Source organism: Amphiura filiformis, chromosome 6 (assembly GCF_039555335.1).
Source record: "Amphiura filiformis chromosome 6, Afil_fr2py, whole genome shotgun sequence".
Classification (NCBI taxonomy): domain Eukaryota; kingdom Metazoa; phylum Echinodermata; class Ophiuroidea; order Amphilepidida; family Amphiuridae; genus Amphiura; species Amphiura filiformis.
Genome location: NC_092633.1, coordinates 33892168 through 33912468, shown reverse-complemented (window position 1 = coordinate 33912468; position 20301 = coordinate 33892168). Strand labels below are relative to the sequence as shown.

General features: G+C 35.7%; 1 protein-coding gene across 1 annotated transcript in view; it reads right to left on the bottom strand.

The window, feature by feature from the left end:
* Positions 1–3844: 3844 nt before the first annotated feature.
* The window catches only part of LOC140155318 (uncharacterized), a 39460-nt gene continuing 23003 nt past the window's right edge, over positions 3845–20301 (bottom strand). The window contains exons 7-17 of the mRNA XM_072178110.1: positions 18393–18458; positions 15432–15555; positions 14843–14942; positions 14456–14579; positions 13977–14135; positions 12901–12943; positions 11325–11439; positions 8396–8483; positions 7204–7273; positions 4812–4915; positions 3845–4141 (exon numbers count right to left, since the gene is read on the bottom strand). Of these exons, the coding sequence (XP_072034211.1) occupies positions 4018–4141; positions 4812–4915; positions 7204–7273; positions 8396–8483; positions 11325–11439; positions 12901–12943; positions 13977–14135; positions 14456–14579; positions 14843–14942; positions 15432–15555; positions 18393–18458 (1117 nt within the window). The 3' untranslated portion in view covers positions 3845–4017. The remainder of the gene's footprint in view (positions 4142–4811; positions 4916–7203; positions 7274–8395; positions 8484–11324; positions 11440–12900; positions 12944–13976; positions 14136–14455; positions 14580–14842; positions 14943–15431; positions 15556–18392; positions 18459–20301) is intronic.

The following is a 20301-nucleotide window of genomic DNA, read 5'->3' as shown; positions in this document are numbered from 1 at the left end:
CAGGTTTACTTGTTCGTATATAATATGTATCCATGATTTGCTCAAAACTCTTTACACTTTGTGATTGGGGCTCTTCATGTTTGCATTTTTAAAAATGCTTGATATTAAGCACATATGCTAACTATTGAGTTTTTATGGTATAATAGTAAGGATATTTCTTCTGAACAAAACCAAATATATCATGGTTGATAGTCCTCATCAGAATGATGATGGATGATCCTTACTTCGGTTGGATGTATTGCAATATTATTGTAGAGGGTGTATTTACAATCAAGAGAGGATGACTTGATTTGGTAATGACTTGGTAATTATGACACATGACTTGGTAATTATGGAATGATGATGCCTATTGATTATGATAGGCAAAACTGTCAATAACAAGTAAAGTATTTGGTTTTGTTCAAAAAAAATATTCCTTACTGTATATCTACAAACCTGATAAATCTATTCATTTCATTTGTATACTATATAATAAGTTATTTGGCTAATTAATAGGTGTTCCAGAATCAAGATCTGGTTATTCATTGCTTGTTTTTGTCTAGACTCTGCCAAAGCATGTTTGGATAGAATGGGTGTAAAATTGGTTTGAAATTAAAAAGTACATTTTCTAAAAAATTGATTATCATTTATTTCCCATGTTCTATAAAGAATGTAAGTTCTCCGAAATTTTTTGCATGAAAATATATATTAGTGAAAAATACAATAATGCAAGCAATGTGTGGGAACTATTTATGCCTTATTTGACTAATGCAACATTTAACATCCATTTTGGGGGTATTTAGGCTTTATAGAGCACCAGCCAGGTTGGTAATTTGTGAAGTTACATACCCAGTAACAAAAACTACCAGTCTGGTATTTGGACATTTTGTATTAAAAATATGTGCATTTTACAAATTTGCTATAATATAAATACTGAATTTATACAAATATAATTCATGTAAGGGGTTATCTTATTGCACTATGAAAACAAATTACAGACATTATAAATTTTACATCTTTTACAACAGAAAATGTTTACCAGGAATGTCTTTTACTATGGCCTGGCTTGTGTTCTCTATTTAGCATTTAATGCAAAGTCAGAAATGTTGCAGGCAGCAGAAACTTTAGGCCAATTTTTAAAGACTAAAAAGTTTTTGTCATGTGCAAGGATATCACATGATCAACAAAATGCAGCATATGCATATTCAACAGGCACATCAATGCATGCATCAATATCTATGCTTCATTTGCTTAGCTAGCTTCCTTTCCCAAGCATTTGAGACAGCTTTATAACCTGCTTATTGATATGCTTTCTTGTTACACACACACACATAAAAACTAAAACAGTTTGTAATATCTAAATTGGAACATTCTGCACTTTCTGTCACTCCCTATTGCCTTCCACTCACTCCCCACCCACCCACCCAAAGTAATGATATGTTCTATCAGTAGAGAGTCATGCCCAGGCAGTTTTGAAAAGTGTAGAGTCCTAACCCCTAAAGAACCAATCAATCCTGATATTGTTAGATATTCACAATTGACAAAAATGTACATAAAATTCCATATAATGACTCGCACATGGAGTCCCATGATCAAAACATGAACCATGCAAAGGTAAAATCGGAAACCGAGTCCCTTTTACAAAATTTGCGTGCTATTGCTTGTTACAAGCATATTATTTTGAACAAGTTCGGAAGTATGCTTAAAAAGAATTTGGTATTTTAGTTTATCATCATAATTATGTACAATATCAGTCATATACACTAAAGCCAAGAATTCTCCGCGTTGCGGAAATTCCGCGAAAATCGGGGAATTCGAAGGTAAAGTGGAAAACGCATTTCTGAGAAAAATTTTTTTTTAAAAATAAGCAAAAATTACCTAGAAAAGAGAAATAAAATGCAATTGAAAAGAAATAAATAAAATACTAAATGAAATGGGTCATAGGGTACCGTACAACGCCTGTCCTACCTCCCATTGCAGCCATGATACCCAATCACCCATCCCAACTTTGCAACATTGCAATGATTCTTGTGAAATTTTATTATGTCAGAAATGTGCTAAAATTACAAAGCGGAGAAAAGCGGAATTTAGCATTTGTAAAGCAGAAAATTCTTGGCTTTAATATACACTTTTATAACAGTGTAAAATGTGCTATATAAATCAATGTATCACATAAATGTTTGACAGTCATATGGGTGTCATGTTTAGCTGTACCCTTCACAAGAATTCATTATGGTCTTGATTGAAACAATGAAACATTAATGCTTTGCATGCTAGCCTTAGGCTTCAACATAAGAAGTCTAAGTTTTAAGATATTTCTCAAGAACCACTGAACCAATACTAGGCTTGTTTGTACTCATTGTAATGCATTTTTCATGCTGATTCCAAAATATGGTCATAAAATTGTACAATTCTAAAATATTTGAATTTAAAAGAAATTTTGAAACTTGTCGTCAATCAGATGTAATGTATGCCTAATTATTATGTTCAAACTAGATTTAGACTCTTCCAACTTTAAAACTTTAGGCACAAAGGCACCACAACAAAAATATGCAAATACATTCAAATAGGTTAGACTGAGAAAATCCAGACTCCAGAGTTTTTAAGTGTCACTCATATAGTGATCCCCTATGGTGTACCGGGGACACCGAGCCAAGGGGGGTAAAATTTCAAAATCATCCTTATTGACTTGCTACTAAAATGGCTTTACTGGGATGAAGTGCACACAAATTTGCAACATGGGTCAAAACTAGGACAACTGCAGCCTGTAAGCGGGCCGAAGGAAGATGCACATTTAGACTTTTGGTTAGTTTTGTCTCAGTATTTCCAGCCTGGGTCCACCCTCTCCCCCCAGTCGATATGCCTCTGGTGGTCCCCAGTGTATAAATGTTTGCAGTCTGCATGTAATGTGTTGTACTGATTACCAGCAGTATGCACTACTTGTGCAAACCTTCAAAGCAAGAATGTGGTAATTTTTCTTCAATTTCAGGCCTTTAAGCAATAAATGGTGGCAGTAAACTAATATGATCCTCATGTGTGACAATTCACCATGGCTGATTTGCCATAGCGGTAAACACAGGGCTATATGGAGTCTACACTCTCCTAGTCTAAACTCTTTGGAATACATACAACTGTAAATCACCTTTCTCCTAGCCTACTTATCCTAACATTACACCAAACAAAGGTTTGAAGGATATCTTAAAAGTGCCTCATCATATATATGTGATGCAATCAAGCAAAATCAGTCGGAACTCGGAAATATTAAATTTTCAGTTTCTTATAGGATAGTAAAAAACATTTACAAAGCTGAATTTTGCAGAAAACCCCATTGAAATTGAACAACCAGTTCCAAAGATATGAGCAATTAAAGAGTTCCCAAAACAAAAGGAAACAAAAGGAAATATTTCCTTAGTTTGGCTATGTCTCAAAATCAATATTTCCGAGTTCCGACTGATTTTGCTTGATCACATCACATATGTCTTAATAATAAGAGCATAAAAAAATGATCACTTGTAGGAGCAAAAATCAGTTCATTGGGCTAAAACATTGGACAAGTTAGACGAACATAATTCTTGCCAAAAATCAATTATACCTATTATTATGTTTTGATGAATCCAAGTGTGTGAAAATATTGGATCCAAAACATAATAATGATAAAATTGGATGCTTTATACGCCCAAATATTTATTGGTCTCACTATGAGTTTTAAAATATTGGACTTGACTACGTCTTGTTCAATATTTTATATAGCTCGACCAATAAATATGGGCTCAATCGATCAATTTTATATCATTATATCCACGTTTCTTGCATACAATACATACCCCAAAAATTGTGGAGAAAAAGTAGGAGCAAGAAAAATATTTTTAAAAAGAAAGCATAATGAGGCTATGGGCAAAAGATATAATGACAGATTTTGGCAGGTGATATGGGCATGATGTTGACTCCACCTAACTTATAGTCAGCGAGCCATCCCTTCATACAGAAAACATAATCTACCTGACAATAAGGCTTCGAGCAAGCTGACTGCCTAAATCATCAAGTTAAAATGACAATCAGCGTAAGAACTACGTCATAGACTACAGCAAATGTGAAGTAGAAGAGCAGAACAAAATGAGCTGGGTAGACGAGACGAATCACTGGTAGAGGTATCTTGAGATTACTGCAAGTAAACACAATATAGAAAAATTAAATTATTCTTTATAATCTTCTAGCAGCTAGATTATTATTATTCAGAAGTTAATGACTGTAAATCAGTTATTTTGAGAGTATTGTGAAATATTTTGCTTTTGGAACTGAGGAATATGCCTGAAAGGATATTCCGTGGTCCAAGCAAAATGTTGACACTTTTTGCAATACCCAAAAAATATAACTGATGCAAAGTCATTAAGGTTACTATTCAGTATCTTTGATTCCATTTGTATAATATTATCATATTTTTTGAACAAAATACAAGTTTAATCTTTCATGTTATCTTTAAAAAATTGAATAGCTGACACACTAGCGACCAATTCGAAAGTACTTAATCATGGGATGTACTAATACGACAAATACAGTAGTTGCATGCATGCATGTAAATGTTTCTTTAGCATAGACTGCACGTAAGTGTAAGTCATTATTGTGTGTTGATCCATTCCGCAGAGGTGTCCACTGTCAAATTTTAGTAACTGCACATTGGGTTCTTGTTTTGGCGAAGTTTGATTGGGTCTCACGCATCAAGTATATTGATGACTGATGAGGTTATGAATATTTCAAAATTTAATATTTTAATTACTTTATTTGCATTATGTGACATAGAATATTAGTAAAAATAAAACAAATATATAACATACCTGTACATTTGAGAGCGACTTTTTCGAACCATAAAATAGACGAAAACTCCGCCCTCAAGGTTGAGCAGCAAGGAAGAAATTTTGTCAAGTAAAACAACAAAACCCTGTGGGATAAAGATAGCAAATAAAATGTGTAATGATGTATATTCATATGTAGAGGTGAACGTAAATAGAAAGCAAAATTATACTTCTACGCTACTCAAATTTGGTACATTCCCCGGAGCGCTTTCACCAGGTCAACCGGTACTACATCACTAGCAACAACAATCTTCATAGCAATAACATCCGCTGAAGATGACGGTTGACCCGTGGAAGCGCTCCGTTAGAGTACCAAATTTGAGTAGCGAGAAGTATAATTTTGCTTTCTAAATAAAATGTGATTTGAACAGCTTGCTAAGTAAGGCTATACAAAACACAGTTCGACTGCTAAGTGCCATAAGTGGGTAAGTGCCCTGTGAATATTTGGCATTTTACACAGTATATATTGGACTCATACTATACATAGCAGCTACACATGGCAGCTATTGCACTTACACACTTCTGCCACTGAGCAGTTGAGTTTGTTTCCGTGCATAGTCATAACAACAGAATCATCAGACCAATAGTTAATATAGCCATTGACTGTGTAAGTTTTAGTCTTATCAGAGATAAACCAACAAAGTCCAAAAGAACAAGAACAAAAAGATGAGGTTGTTGTATTATTATCAACATCAGTTTACTACTGACATGGACTGTGTAAAGGTACAAAGCCACATGCATAATGCTATGGGAAATACATCATCTTGGATTGTCATGTCTGGGGACTGAAATCCAACAATAATTGGTGTCACTGATGAAAGCATTCTGTTGCAGTTCTAATGCATGGGTTAAGTTTTATGTTCATTACACTACAAAGAAATGCCCACTTACATGACATTTTAAGTGATGTAATGACACTTTCATCAACATGTGAAATGCCAAGAGTTTTGTGTCCTATGACCTATCACATGATGTGGAAGTATCCATCCTTGTTTTATGCAATAGACAAAAAATTACCATTAAATGATTGGTATCTTACAATGGTTTTGCTAAGCCTTGTAGTGTTTAGCACATGTGTCATGGCACAATTACAATGCAGATTGCAAACAAACATTAAACTAAAAACATTTTGTTGGACCATGACCAAACTTTTCCAAGATGCATGGATATGATTTTATCCAGTCAAATTGGGTTATTCCAATTCAAATCCATACCGTAAAACCTCGTCTACAAGCATATAGAGTTATTTGGATGAAGGCTATATTAAAACGAAGCAGATATTCCAATGCAATATATTGGTCTTGCAATAGTATTTGTTTGTACTAGCGGGATACCCGCGCTTCGCGCGGGTCCCCGCTAGATGGGAGCGTTCACCATAACAGGAATAATTACTGAACAGGTAGAATCATTGAAAAGGTACATTTTATTTTTCTAAACCTGTCTTACACTTTCTTTTTTTAGTTTCTTTTGCTTAGCTTGTGATTTTCCGTTTCCATGTTATTTATTTATTTAACCTCGTTCCCATTATTTTCTTTCATAGCGTGTCTGCGGACGTGTTCACCCGTTATCATAATCCCGTGACCCGTCCATGTACCTTTTGTCTTTTATTTTTCCTTCTTTCCGTTATCATGTCCACTGGTCCATCAGTCTGACTCGCATCGCGTGGCTCTGCGCCGTTTACGCGCCCAATGGCGTAGTGCGCATTACGCACGAGGCGCTGCCGGCCAGCTGCAGTGACGCGTAGGCTGACAACCTATTTTCATAACAAAAACCCGTTTTACCCATATTTTCACTGTTTTTGCAGCCAATTCTTGACCGTTTTCAACCAAATAAAGTTTAAACACGTTCCCGTATATTCATCGATCTCCCGTATGAATTTGGCGACATTTGGATCGAAACGGACGGAGCCTTTATAGGCATACATAGATACATAGATACATACATAGATACAACATTCCCCTATTTATAGTAAGATATGCTTGTATCGGTAATTTATTTGCTAAAACTCCATAATGTTCTGATTTTGTCGGTGGAGTGGCACCTGGATTAATTTAGCTTTCATCAAAAGCACTCTATATGCTTGTAGACGAGGTTTTACGGCATACCCCTATGGAAGAGATGACCGTAATCTCCAACACAGGGGGTGCAGATTTCAAATGGAATTGCTCAATCAGGTAACCCCCTTTGAAATTCACACTCCTTGTGTGGACGATTAAGACCACATCTTCCATAGGGAGTGCATGATCATGGATTTCATCTGGAATAACCCATGGTATATGGTTACAGCTGAAATACCAAGATGTTACTAAATTCTTGTTCTAAAAGCTTAATATTGTTTATATCTGGTACTGTTTCAATTATCTATACTACTTACTTTTGGGTCCAGCATAGCAACAGCAAAGACAATACCAAAGAGAAGCAGACACATTGCAGGGCGCCACACTCTGTCAAAATAGGTTGAGAAAATCATTACATCAATCATAGTACTGCGCATCCATCTACAGTTGATATCAGTATTTGAGATGGTGTTGAGATTACGGCGTTTCAGAACCTTTAAGTCACATTTTTCCAGATTTGGTAATTTTGCTTAAATAATACAGTTTATTTTTGCAGGGCAAAAAATTAATCTTATAGGAAATTGAGTAAATAAAGCCACTGGTCATGTGTATATTTCCATATGTATTGCAGATAGTTATGAATAATAGGCTAAAAATAAAATTTTATTTCCCTCCTCCCAGGAAAAATCATGCACATGGAGGAAAAATAAAACCTTGGAATCTCATGTATTAAACCATACCTTTCCCTGAGAGAACAAACACAACTAGCTCAGGCACCATTAGGGAATAATTGTTTTGCAAAGTATACTATATATTGTGGGTTGGCAGTACACAGCAATAACATAATTTGTGTGAATCCCCTAAAAAATGATTTGAATGGTCTGCATCAAACAAACATATTAAATAAACAAGAACTGTCAAGATTACAGGTTTATTAGAAAAATGTGTAACTTGAAAAAATAATTTGGTGCACAACATTCTTTTTTACAGCACCATCCATGTGGAACAGCCTGCCTCAAACCATAAGATCCACCGGCTCACTTCCAGTCTTCAAAGCTCTTGATAGCTCTTGATATTTTGAGAAAATATTTCAAAACTTGGAACTTCTTATTTTGAAGCCTATGGCTAGCACAGAGCATTAAGCAAATGTCAAATAACAGGGCTACCACACTCTAATCACAGGTCTTGTCAACCACTATAATAGGCCTGTTCATGAGGACTTTTATATAAGATCGTACATATACCATCAAAACATATTCAATCAATAATATTTGAATGCGTATTCGACCATGCAGTGGACACCGCATTCAATACACCCCAACAAGTAAGAGCACTGGGGTACATGACTGTGAAACATGAATTGTTCCATTCCGCCCGCTGTACCGGCTCATAAAATGGACAATCCACCTTTCATCTCAATATATATTCCATCCCACTCAGAGAAAGTTAAATTCATATACATGTACTGTCAGTTATAATATTATTTACACATAAACTAGAATGACTTACTTTGGGGTACAGCATTTCAGCTCAAGTGGTAATAGATTTTGTCTTCCCAGTCTCTCCCATAACATCTGTGCATCTAACCATCCTAAAACTACAGAAAACAAGTAAACAAACAATTACTATACAAGTACCACATCAGTAGCGTATTTAGCCCTTTTTGAACAGTGGCCGCCCCGGTACCCAAAAAAAAAAAAAAAAAAAAAAGGAGAGAGAGAGAGAGGGAAGGAGGGAGGGGAGAGAGAGAGAAAGAGGAGAGATCGAACTAGGGGAACGGGACATTATTTTGCAGGCTTCAAAATAGAAGTCAATTTGGGCCTTATGCGACTATAGATAGCCCTATACTAGCCTATATTTTGTGATGGGGACCTTACTTTCCGAGCACGCTGGCAATTTGAGAGCACACTTGTAGGCCTAGTTGTAACTAATGATACCATTCAGGTGGGCCGGCGGGCCCAGCCCCGGCCCCTCCTCCCAAAAAAAAGAGGAAAGGAGAAAAATTGCACGTATAAGTAGGCCCATGCCTAAACCGAAATCGGGTCAATCTATCATAATATAGGCTTATATAGGTCTGTGATTATTTTAGGCATTGCTTGAAGGTGGGTCCTCTGCCCAAAAGCATATAAGGCCCGTCACATTTTGTCACCAAAGTCAGGCCTAAGGCGGACTCCACGCTGACTTCAATTCAACATCGATCCATGCATGCTTTAATTGCGAATCTCAAGTCTTAGGCCTAAAATGTAACATTTAAAATTTTACAATTTGAGTTCGGGCCCTTTTTTGTTTTTGATAAAAGTGTAAAAGTGATGGACCAAATGGTTTCAATTGAACCCTCATTTTCCAAATTTCAAAACTTCTCAGGGGGAACATCCCCTCAAGACACCCCCTGCGTATATAAACAACTGCCCGTTTTCGCTTCTGTATTTAATACCCAGCACTTGATGTTTAAACCAAATACAATAACAGTAAAAAAAAGTGGCTTCAATTGGCCTGTCATTTCGCAAATTTGATATTTTCGGCTTTTTCAAACTAAAATTTTACACAATAATATTGCCAAAATGGTCCACCAAATGGCATCAATTAGGTCTTCATTTTGCAAAAGTTTCTCACTTCTGACACCCCCCCCCTGCATACACAACTTTATGTTTACATGTAAAGCAATACCGGGTAATTTATACAATAAAGGTCAAAACTTGTCCACGAATTGGCCGTCATTTGGCAAATTTTCGGCCTTTTCAAATTTAAATTTTACACAATAATAGTGCAAAAATAGTCCACCGAATTGCTTCAATTAGGTCTTCATCAGTTTGCAAAATTTTCTCACCTCTCAGGGGCACATCCCCCTCAGACACCCCCTGCATGCGCAATGTTATGGGTACATAATTATAAACCAACAATTCATACAATTTGTAAAAGTCAAAACTTGTCCACAAATGGCTTCAATTGGGCCGTCTTTTTGCAAATTTTAGGCTTTTTCAAACTAAAATTTTACACAATAATAGTGACAAAATGATCCACCAAATGGCTTCAATTGGGTATTTATTTTCCAAAAGTTTCTTTCACAAACTTTTTTACCCCGGAATTTTACATAATAGGCCTAATAGTGCAAAAATAGTCCACCGAATGGCTTCAATTAGGTCTTCATTTTGCAAAATTTTCTCACTTCTGAGGGGGCACATCCCCCTCAGACACCCCCTGTATGCGAAACTTCATGGGCACATAATTATAAAAAGCAATAATTCATACAATAATGACAAAATGGTCCACCAAATGGCTTCAATTAGGTCTTCATTTTGTAAAAGTTTCTCACTTCTGAGGGGGGGCACATCCCCTCAGACACCCCTCTGCCTCGCAAGGCAAGCTTCGGGATGGCCGCTTGGCGCCATATGATATTTTACAAAGATCTATTTTGCGCCCCCCGGTCTACAAATTCCTGGATACGCGCCTGCACATCACCTGTGTTGGTGGATTTAATATTGTAATCTCTTGCTATCAAAATAAAGAAAATCTACTGCACTTTTGCCTGTTTTTTACGTTCCGCAGTGGAATGGCCAAAATTTTACTCCCTATACATGATGTATGGACACTAAACCAAGGAGGCATCGCTTGCGACTCTGTGTCAAAATTGAGACACCAGTCCTACCTATTCCTGAGTAGTCTCCCAACCCACAATTTCTGGCTCACAATCCCATTTGGGGTCATGATTCACTGGTCAACAACTGTTGCACTAAACAATAAAGCCATATTGTAACATTTGTTAAGGAGGACGCCCTCAATGTTTTTTAAAAATCTGTTTTTACACAATTGCGATGTACTTCATTAAACTAACATACCCTGCAAAAATCAAAAATTGAAGTGCTTTAGTTTTGTCAAATAATAAATAATAACGCGCAGGAACCGTTGCTTAATTATTACGATGGAAATATTGGTCAAATGTGTACGCGATGTTCATAACCCAGTACGTACATGGTGGGCGGGACAGTCGTATACACATCAAAGGACCATGCCATAGCACAATTGACGGAGTGACATGCTTTGGTAACATCAGGGCTGGTAGAAAATTCCAATTTCTTTGTGTTACTTCAGTTATTCAGCTCAAAATTAAAAGGGGACATATCTGACAGTAAAAGGTAACATTTTATGGAAAGGAAATACTAATCTATTTTTTATGGAAATGTTACAACATGGCTTTAAGAGATGACTGAATCTACTTGATTTCTTTGCATAATTATTAAATGAATTCTATCTTTATTGAGGGTAAACAGCTTATTAAGCTCTGTAATTTTCTATGATTGTCTGAACAAGCAACTGAAACTTCATTTTAATCACACTGTCTCAAATTAAGTCATAGCCTATACACTGCTCAAGTATAAAGATTTCCTAATGTTCATTGAAACCATTTGAATGTATATTACCATAGCAACAACCTACTTACATGAATGCATTAAAGCAGATCCCATGGTAAGAAAAGACACACTAACACTTAACATGATAAACGTCTGGATCAGAACAGCCACCCATGTGTATTTAGGATAATCTGTATTTATGATCTGTAAAACAAAGGCAAAAAGATTAAATGATCACACAAATTAATTAATTCAATCTTGAATTTCCCTACAGAATGACCAATGGAGGAGGGAAGGAGGCTGGATTTTAAAAGGTGTCTATAGATGAGGTGACTTCTGACGTCAATGCCTGGCAGTATGCGCACGCATCATCACAATTTCCATTGTTTTTTGCCTAGCAGTATGAAAGCGCATCATATTATGCTCAGGGCTCATGTTTTTAAAAAACTCCCGCCACATCACAATAAGGCTATTGAACAGTGTAGTGGTTGCATGGGGTTCACTCAAGCATATTGATATACCAGTCCCTTGCCTTTGTTGATAAACATTGAGGTTACCTCATCTATAAAACTAAGATCTCCTAAAACTATAACCCGGTAATATAGACTATCCAAACCATTAAAAAATATGACCCAATGCAGCTACTACTGGCAACTATCAAACAAAAACTGTTGATAATACAAAGACTACAACTAACCACAAAACTAAGTATGTAGGATCCTTAGTCTTATAAAAAGGAACCTAATTTTATTGTAGGGTCTTAGTTTTACAGTAGAGGTCTTAGTTTTCTACTGCAGGATCTTAGGTTTTATAGTAGAGTCTTAATTTTGTTGCACACAATCCTATATAGTGTGTCTTGTCTCAAGTTGAGAGTAATGCCATGTTGGATTTCACAGTGGCAAATTCAAATTGTGCACACTAACCTAATCTTGCAGGGCATATGCACATAAGGGTAATTTCTCTGTATGCTGATGATGCACCACATAAATTTGAATCTGACACTGTGAAATCCAACATGATGTTACGCTCAACATGACATGAGACACAGTGTCATCGCCCGATATCTTCATGGCAGAATCGCCATGGTAGATTGAATCCACAGCCACGCATGGCCATTATATATCGACCTGTTTAATAGTTTTGAAGGACATCTGACTAAGGCTACTGATAATAGCCCCGACTAGCTCGATGACTGACCTCGCTGTGTGTCAGTCGAGCATGGTAGCCATAGGTCATATTCTTTTAGACTACCTTCACGATTGGCCTATACACTGCACTATATAATTCGGCACATATAAATCAGAATTATTGCAGAATTATTGTCAGTTTTTGACTCAAGACGCAAGCTAACGACTATCATATCTGTTCAAAATATATATTCATGTGCAAGGAACCACATCTGGTTTCTGTATACGAAATCATTTACGGGAGATATTCATCATTTTCTACACCGGTATCCAAAGATTTTCTTCTCATATCAAACTCGTGCATAGCAAATTCATGTGTATCGATCCCGGGTATTTATTTTAGTATCTCTGCTGACATAGTAATTATTAGCCAGGCGATGTCGGTGTGAGATACACTATAGTTAGAGTCTTAGGTCTTTTAAGACTTTTTACTTTTGTATACATGTAGGATTTTACTTTGTTTACAACATAAACTTACTTCGGTTAATGGAATTGTTGCAATCTCTCCTCTCTTTTCAGATCTGAAGAAATTAAAGTTTAAAAAAGCAATAAAAATTAATAAAATGATTTGGGCTACTGTGATCAGGATCAGTGACTTATAATGTGTGTGGCTTTGTGGCAGCACACTATACAAATCATCACTTTGAGGATGGGCCACAGCATCGGGATCAATAAATCACTATCCTTTATGTATTTTGGGAACTACTAACATAATTATTATCCTTATTGCTATTAATATGGATAATACATAATTCTAACAGCTTTTAAAGCTGTTAGAAGTATTAGGTCAAAAGATTGAACTGTCTTAATAAATTTTAATATTTTGAGGTCATACAAATCAAGTTTCCTTGGATTCTTCATTGCCTTGCTTATTATGTTAAGTTTTTCCAACCCTTGACACCTATCTGCCAATAAAGTATTATGAGCACCACTCATTCTTTCTTATATTGGAGAAATTGTATTATGTATTTTGATCCTTCCCAAAAGTGTTTAGTATAGCAGATGCATGATCTGTTTATATTGTTGCATGGGCACCTCTTGCGCTTTTATGAAACATAAACCTGACACAACCCATTTTGCGATCGATGTTCCATATTGTCTCTTTAGTTTGAGTTTTCTTATCACAAACCATTTAACAGGCAACAAATTATAACAGCTCCTACCTGTTATTCCAAATGGGCATTATTCTGAAGGGGCATGCATTATTAGGAATTGAGCAAATGGGGCGTTATTCCTAATCAGCAAAACCTTAGTCTGTGTTACAGGCCATGTACCTATATTATCCATAGGGAGAGAAAACTACTGGGAACCACAACTTCGCTGCTCACCCCCCTTGATCGCGAGTCCGACATTATCGCGAGTCAGTCTTTGACAAAGACTAGCAAAAACTTAACCCTTACCATATCCTGTACTCTAAATAGTACTCCAAGCACAATTTTTGGAATAACGCCAGTTTTTCTCAATTTGGAATAATGCCCCTTTGGAATAAAAACTTAACAAGCAATATTGTACTGAGATTATGTTGATGTGGGTGTGTCTTCCATAAATACTTGCCTTTCAAGAGATAATTCCTGGCTACAATCAACAGGTGAATTTGATACAGGTTTATATGTCACTATGGATGTATTATTAACACTTTCAAAACCCACTTCCACTACCTGAACCACATCACAAGTACTTGTTTGAGGGACGATACCCAACACTGACCAGCACCTGAAATCAAAGAAAATGCAATTCACACAGTTACTGGCAACAGAAGGTAGCTTAAATAGTTGACATGTATATTAGATAAGGGTGGAATTACCTTTGAAGTGAAAAATCCCTCTGCATCCAGTAAGGGATGTATTTAGCATTTAAAAATAGCAGAAAAAATATTGCTGCACCATAAACACCATACAAAGTACATTTTCACACTGCAAGTGCTTGCTTTGGGACTATCAGGATGCACTGATGCACAAAGATACCCCTTGTCAAAGTCTTTAGGTTGTGAAAGTTCAGCACATCCCTTTAGTGTGCCTTAAATGATTACTTACCATAGTACATTAAGAATCATACAAGTTGTCAAACCTGCTAACACAGCTAGCATGAATGCACGGATTTGAGTCTTGACAAAGTCTATTCTTGAATACATCAACGGCATTACATTCATTATACCACCTGCAAAGATGACAAAAAAATCATGTACACATGAAGCTTAGAATAGTTGAAACATCAGAAATATTTTCATATACCATTCGTTTATTGAACAATTACTCATCCCTCTTTAACCAAGATGTTCTTGTAGTTGTAGTAAATGGGCTATTCCATTTAATCCACACTACCCCTGTGGAAGTATGGATTTTAACTGGAATAGCCCAATAATTAAAATTATTATTTATCATAAAAAAAGCGGAATTTTATTTGAAATAAGTAATACTTACCTAATGCTACTGTCCCCATAAGAAAAGGCTGTCCCATATACTGAAAATTATTTTTAATCTCATTAGCAACTGCCGCCCCAACACCAAATGTAACTACAACCTGTAAACAAAACATTAAATAATAATTGTCACTTTATATTACCAAATAATCATAAATCACTTCAAGGAGCATAGGAAAGAAAGTAGAAACCAAAGCTCAGCAATATATGTATATCACAGAGGTTAAAATAAAACTATAGCAATTTGTACCTATTATATAAATTTAACTTCTGTGCAGATCTTTTTATTTAGAATTGTGTCATTTTGTGTAAACAAATCAAGAAAAATATGTTGCTGACAACTTTGTTGATAACATGACTGTTGACAACAGCATTAACCCCATGAGAACAACCTGCCGATTGGCCAAAATGAATATTGTGTCCAATTTTAAACCAATCAAGGAGGGTATTAATAAAATCATTTGCAAATTTTACAAATCAGAAATGGAATTTTATGATCAGTAGTGTCCAGGGGGTTAAACAAATTGCTATCCTATTATTGACTATAGTGTTTAGATCACTAGCACTACACCATACAATGATAATCTTACCGTAGCAACAAGAATCCCTCCTTTGGCTAATGTTAGGATGGATATCAGTGGCTGTATCACATGCTGTGCAAATACTATACTTATAGAAAGGATCCATACAAAGACAGGAATAATATACAGGTACCTGTGATATCAAAGGAAACAAGTCACCCTGTCAATTTATCTTTGTACAAGTATTTATACATGATTTACTTGAAATAACTGGACAAATTCTACTTTCCCATTTATAATAAAGCTATTATTTGAAACACAACACAGCAATTTACTAATATGAACATGCACAGTGGCCCAATGGTTAAGGCACGAGCTTCATAATCAAAAGGTTGCCGGTTCGAGCCCCACCACGGCCGGTGTGTTGCGTCCTTGAGCAAGATAGCTTAATTCCCAATTGCTTCACTCCACCCAGGTGTAAAATGGGAAGCTGCTGGGGGTAATCACAATCTAAGTCGCTAAGAGTGCCTGCACATCAGTTGCGGACTTGGTGAAGCAGAAATGATTCTGATATATCCTAATGGCAGCGGAATAGGCCTAATTGTTGAAATGTGCTGATAATTAGGTCATGCCTAGCTGAAGCGCACATTAAATCAAACAACATTTGTTTATTTATTTTATGCTGGTTGTCTAGTGTTAACTGAAGCAACCTGAAGTATGACAGGTAACAGCAGGCAGCATTCAAAATAGGGGCATTGCATTGCAACCCCCCCCCCCAATCTTTTGGATTTGTGATGCATTTGTCTAATAAGTCTAAGTGTCTAGCATACATGTGTATGTGTATACCATAAACAATCGCCTATTGGCACATATGGACTCACTTGACATAACTGGAATTTTAGGCAAAGTGCCATCTCATATAAATCCCACCAACAAATAAGACACAAACCCTTAATTCTTGATGGGAACATTTAGAGGAGGAAATTCTTTATTGATAGGTGTAATTTACCTTAAAGATAAAGGTGCCCATGTGTGACATTAGCCGAATTTTTACATTTGAAATCCACACTATCCCTGTGGAAGATTTTGAAAATATGTTCCACAGAGGGAGTAGGAATTTTAAATGGAATTATCACATTACGCAGGTCCATTTGAAACTCACCCTCCCTCAGTGGCGTATTAACTAGGGTTGGTAGCGCCCGGGGCAAGAAATAAAATTGGCGCCCCCCCCAATTCATGAAACAATCATGCGAAATTTAGGACAAATAAAGCCTACCACTAATTAATTTTGGTTACTAGAAGGTGAATATCGGTCTTAAAATGTTCTTTCAATTGATTTTGTGCTGAAAAGTGCGCGAAAATTTTGACTTTCATCGCTTGGAGGGGCGCAGAATCGATGCTGAATTGGTCAATTTGGCACCCCCTAAGGGTGGTGCCCGGGGCACGTTGCCCCCTACCCCACCCCCATAGTTACGCCACTGCCCTCCCTCTGTGGAAGATCCAGGTTGAATCTTTCTCAGAGGGTGTATGAAACTGAAATGAAATGGATCTGCCAAATGTGATAATTCCAATTAAAATTCATACTCCCCCTGTGGAAGATATTTCCAAAATCTTCCACAGGGGTAATGTGGATTTCAAATGGAAGAGCCCATTCTTGCCCATCTGAACATGGCACTTGCATTGCGTTCCTGATATATATTACTTTTTGCTAGAACTCAACGCAACTCGCCCCATTTCCAAGTTAAAATGTATTTAACTTTACTGCGATACCGCAATAGAGCTAAGATTTGCAGGATTGTCATTTACACAACGTAGACAAACAAACAGTAAAAGAGCGTTAATTAAGGCCCACTTTTTTGTGTTAGCCTGTATAATGTTAAGGCGTATCAATGCAATAGTCTACTGTAGGACTTGATTTTTTCCCAAGAGGTCATTTCGGGTTGTTTTTAACTGCTGTAGTATTATTAAGGTCATTGAGCCATAAAAACAGGAAGTGATGAGATTAAATGATTCTGTACATACAAGTACAAAAGAAATACATTATTTATTTCATATTTGCTCAACTTATTCTGCCACCCACGCTACACAGCCAAATCCCTTGCCTGTGAATTACATACAATGAAGATGCAAACGTACCCATGATATACATGTGTGTTGCAGATGGTGTAATAGGGTACCACTTATTCACTCTAGGTTTTAAGCTATATGGTGTGACTTACTCCCTAGTGATGCCTTCAATTTTTCTTGAATTTCTACTTTTTGCATGATTGTAATGCCCAACATGGTCAATGTACTAAACTACCATGTGAAAGACCAAACCTGAATTGTTTTAATTTAATTTTTAATTTTACAGTAAAATTGAAGAGTTATTATATTAAACCTCGGTTTTATTCAATGTGTTCACTGATCAAAATATTAGTGATGGCCGAAATATCTTGTGCATGCATGAATCATTGATGTATTAACTGTGCATAAATCATCTGTCTTAGTTATACATCTTATTTATATGTCACTGCTTGAAGCTCCACTCAACAATGATCAGCGAGCTTGACAATAATATCAATATTGACAATAATAAAGGCACTGGAATGAAATATGAAATAGCAAATGTGTTTGTATTACCTCATTTGTTCGGCTCAAAATTAATAAAGGGACATAATGTGATAGTGAAAACTAACATTTTGTGGAAAACAAAATCAGAAATTGCACATTATTACTCTAAAGTGGAAGGGTGCATGGATAGTTTTGAAATGAGGAACCTGACAATGAAGAGATTGATATAGAAGGTTCAGAACCAGAAAGCTGTATCTCACTATGATCAGCTCTCACAAAATGAGCATAAAGTTGGTTCCTTGCTTTGGTCTTCAAAAATCAATATTTCCTCCACAATGTCTTTTGTCATGATTAATGGACTGTATCTTATATAGCGGCCTGGCGACTTTATGCTCATTTTGTGGGAGCAGGTGATTGTGTGTTGAGGCTTTCTGGCTCTCAACCCTCAAAATGACTGAATGGTATATGTATACTCACTCTACATTTAGCACTTGTGCGTAGGCTTCACTACCAGCCAGGGCATAACTGATCAGAATAAACACACTGTGAAAGAAAAAGACAAAATCAATTGTGAATGAATGGTCTTTTGTTCCACACCTGAAAAGTCATATTAACATGTATAAATCAAACATGACAATAGGGTCATTGTTATTTCTACTATCGCCTGATCTGATGGGCAAATTGTTTAAAAAAAGGGAAAACGTTTGTCATGCCTTTAGTTTAAGGTGGTACTACACCCCCTGATAAATTTTGTGACTACTGTCTGTTCAATTAGCTTAGCTTCTTGAATTTTTAAGATATTTGAAAAAATAAAAAAATGTGGTCAAAGTCATCAAAGAAAAGTGTTAGCACAGCCTGAGACCTAACATGATTTATACTTTTCAAATTCTAAAGTTCAATTTAAAACCCCATTTCTTTTCAATTTCGGTCTTATCCCGCGATATTTTTATAAAAAGCCGTAGAACGTCGGGTACCATAAACTTTTTTAATCAATCCATTTAGAGCAATGGGGACGAATGTCATAATGCGATGAGATAGTATTTAATCGACCATCCGCATCAGGAAGTATTGTCCAGCAAAATAGCTATTTGCCAGTAGGCCTACATGAGTATACCTAATTTGTGTTGAAATCCTACTGTTGAAACATTACGTTATTATTTATGAACTAAGGTTTTCTAAAATAGGCCCAGCTTATGTAAATACATTCCTTGTGTATGTATGTATGTATGTATTTATTTATTTATTTATTTATTTATTTATTTATTTATTTATTTATTTATTTATTTATTTATTTATTTATTTATTTATTTATTTATTTATTTATTTATTTATTTATTTATTTATTTATTTATTTATTTTATTTATTTATATTTATTTATATTTATTTATATTTATTTATTTATATTTATTTATTTATTGTGCAAATGGGTCTGGGCAGGTGTTGACCTATCGGCCTATTATAAAACTACACATTTATTTTCAATTTGTTATCTCGTTTTGTTTGTTGAATACAAACTATGAGAAGGACATTCGGAAACTTTTGTACACGAAAATATTATTTAAAACAATCAGGTTACAGAAAACAATTCTTATAAAGTCACTGTATCTGAAAATGTCAAGCGAATGCTGATATTCTTGGGAAGGAATGATGGTATTAATACAAAACTCAATTTACATTGTAAACCAGTTGAAATAAGAACGAAATCCATGATTTTAATGTCATTGTTTAGAAAAAAAATAATGCTTAGAATAATGTTATGCATAAAACGTAATCGCGCTATATAATTTTGTGCAACAAAAATCGGTGGACCATCATCACCTATAGAACCTATCCAATAACCGGAACGGTATAACAATTGAAATGGTAGGATAGATTGGTGGACAGATTGCTTTGCTAAATTGGGTAGGGTCTATGCCCTAAGTTGAGAATGGACCGTCCCACTCGATTTGTAAAAAGGTCGCGAACCCTTTTGGTGGACCCAAGTAACTGCCTAAAATGAGGCAAAATTGAAAAGAAATGGGGGTTTTACTTAAACTTTGGAATTTGAAAAGTATAAATCATGTTAGGTCTAAGGCTGTGCTAACACTTTTCTTTGATGACTTTGGCCACAATTTTTTATTTTTTCAAATATCTTAAAAATTCAAGAATCTAAGCTAATTGAACAGACAGTAGTTTTGCATTTTTCTCAAAAAATAACTACACACTGGTAACAAAAGTTATGTATATTATAGAGGCACGGGATCCAATTACTTCACTGAAATTTCAGTGATTCAAAACAAGTGGTTCATTATTTTATATGTTAAGAAATGGTTAAGAAATGAGGTACATTCTAGTGGTACCTCTTTTCTTATCATAAATAATGTACCGCTTGTCTTGAGTCACTGA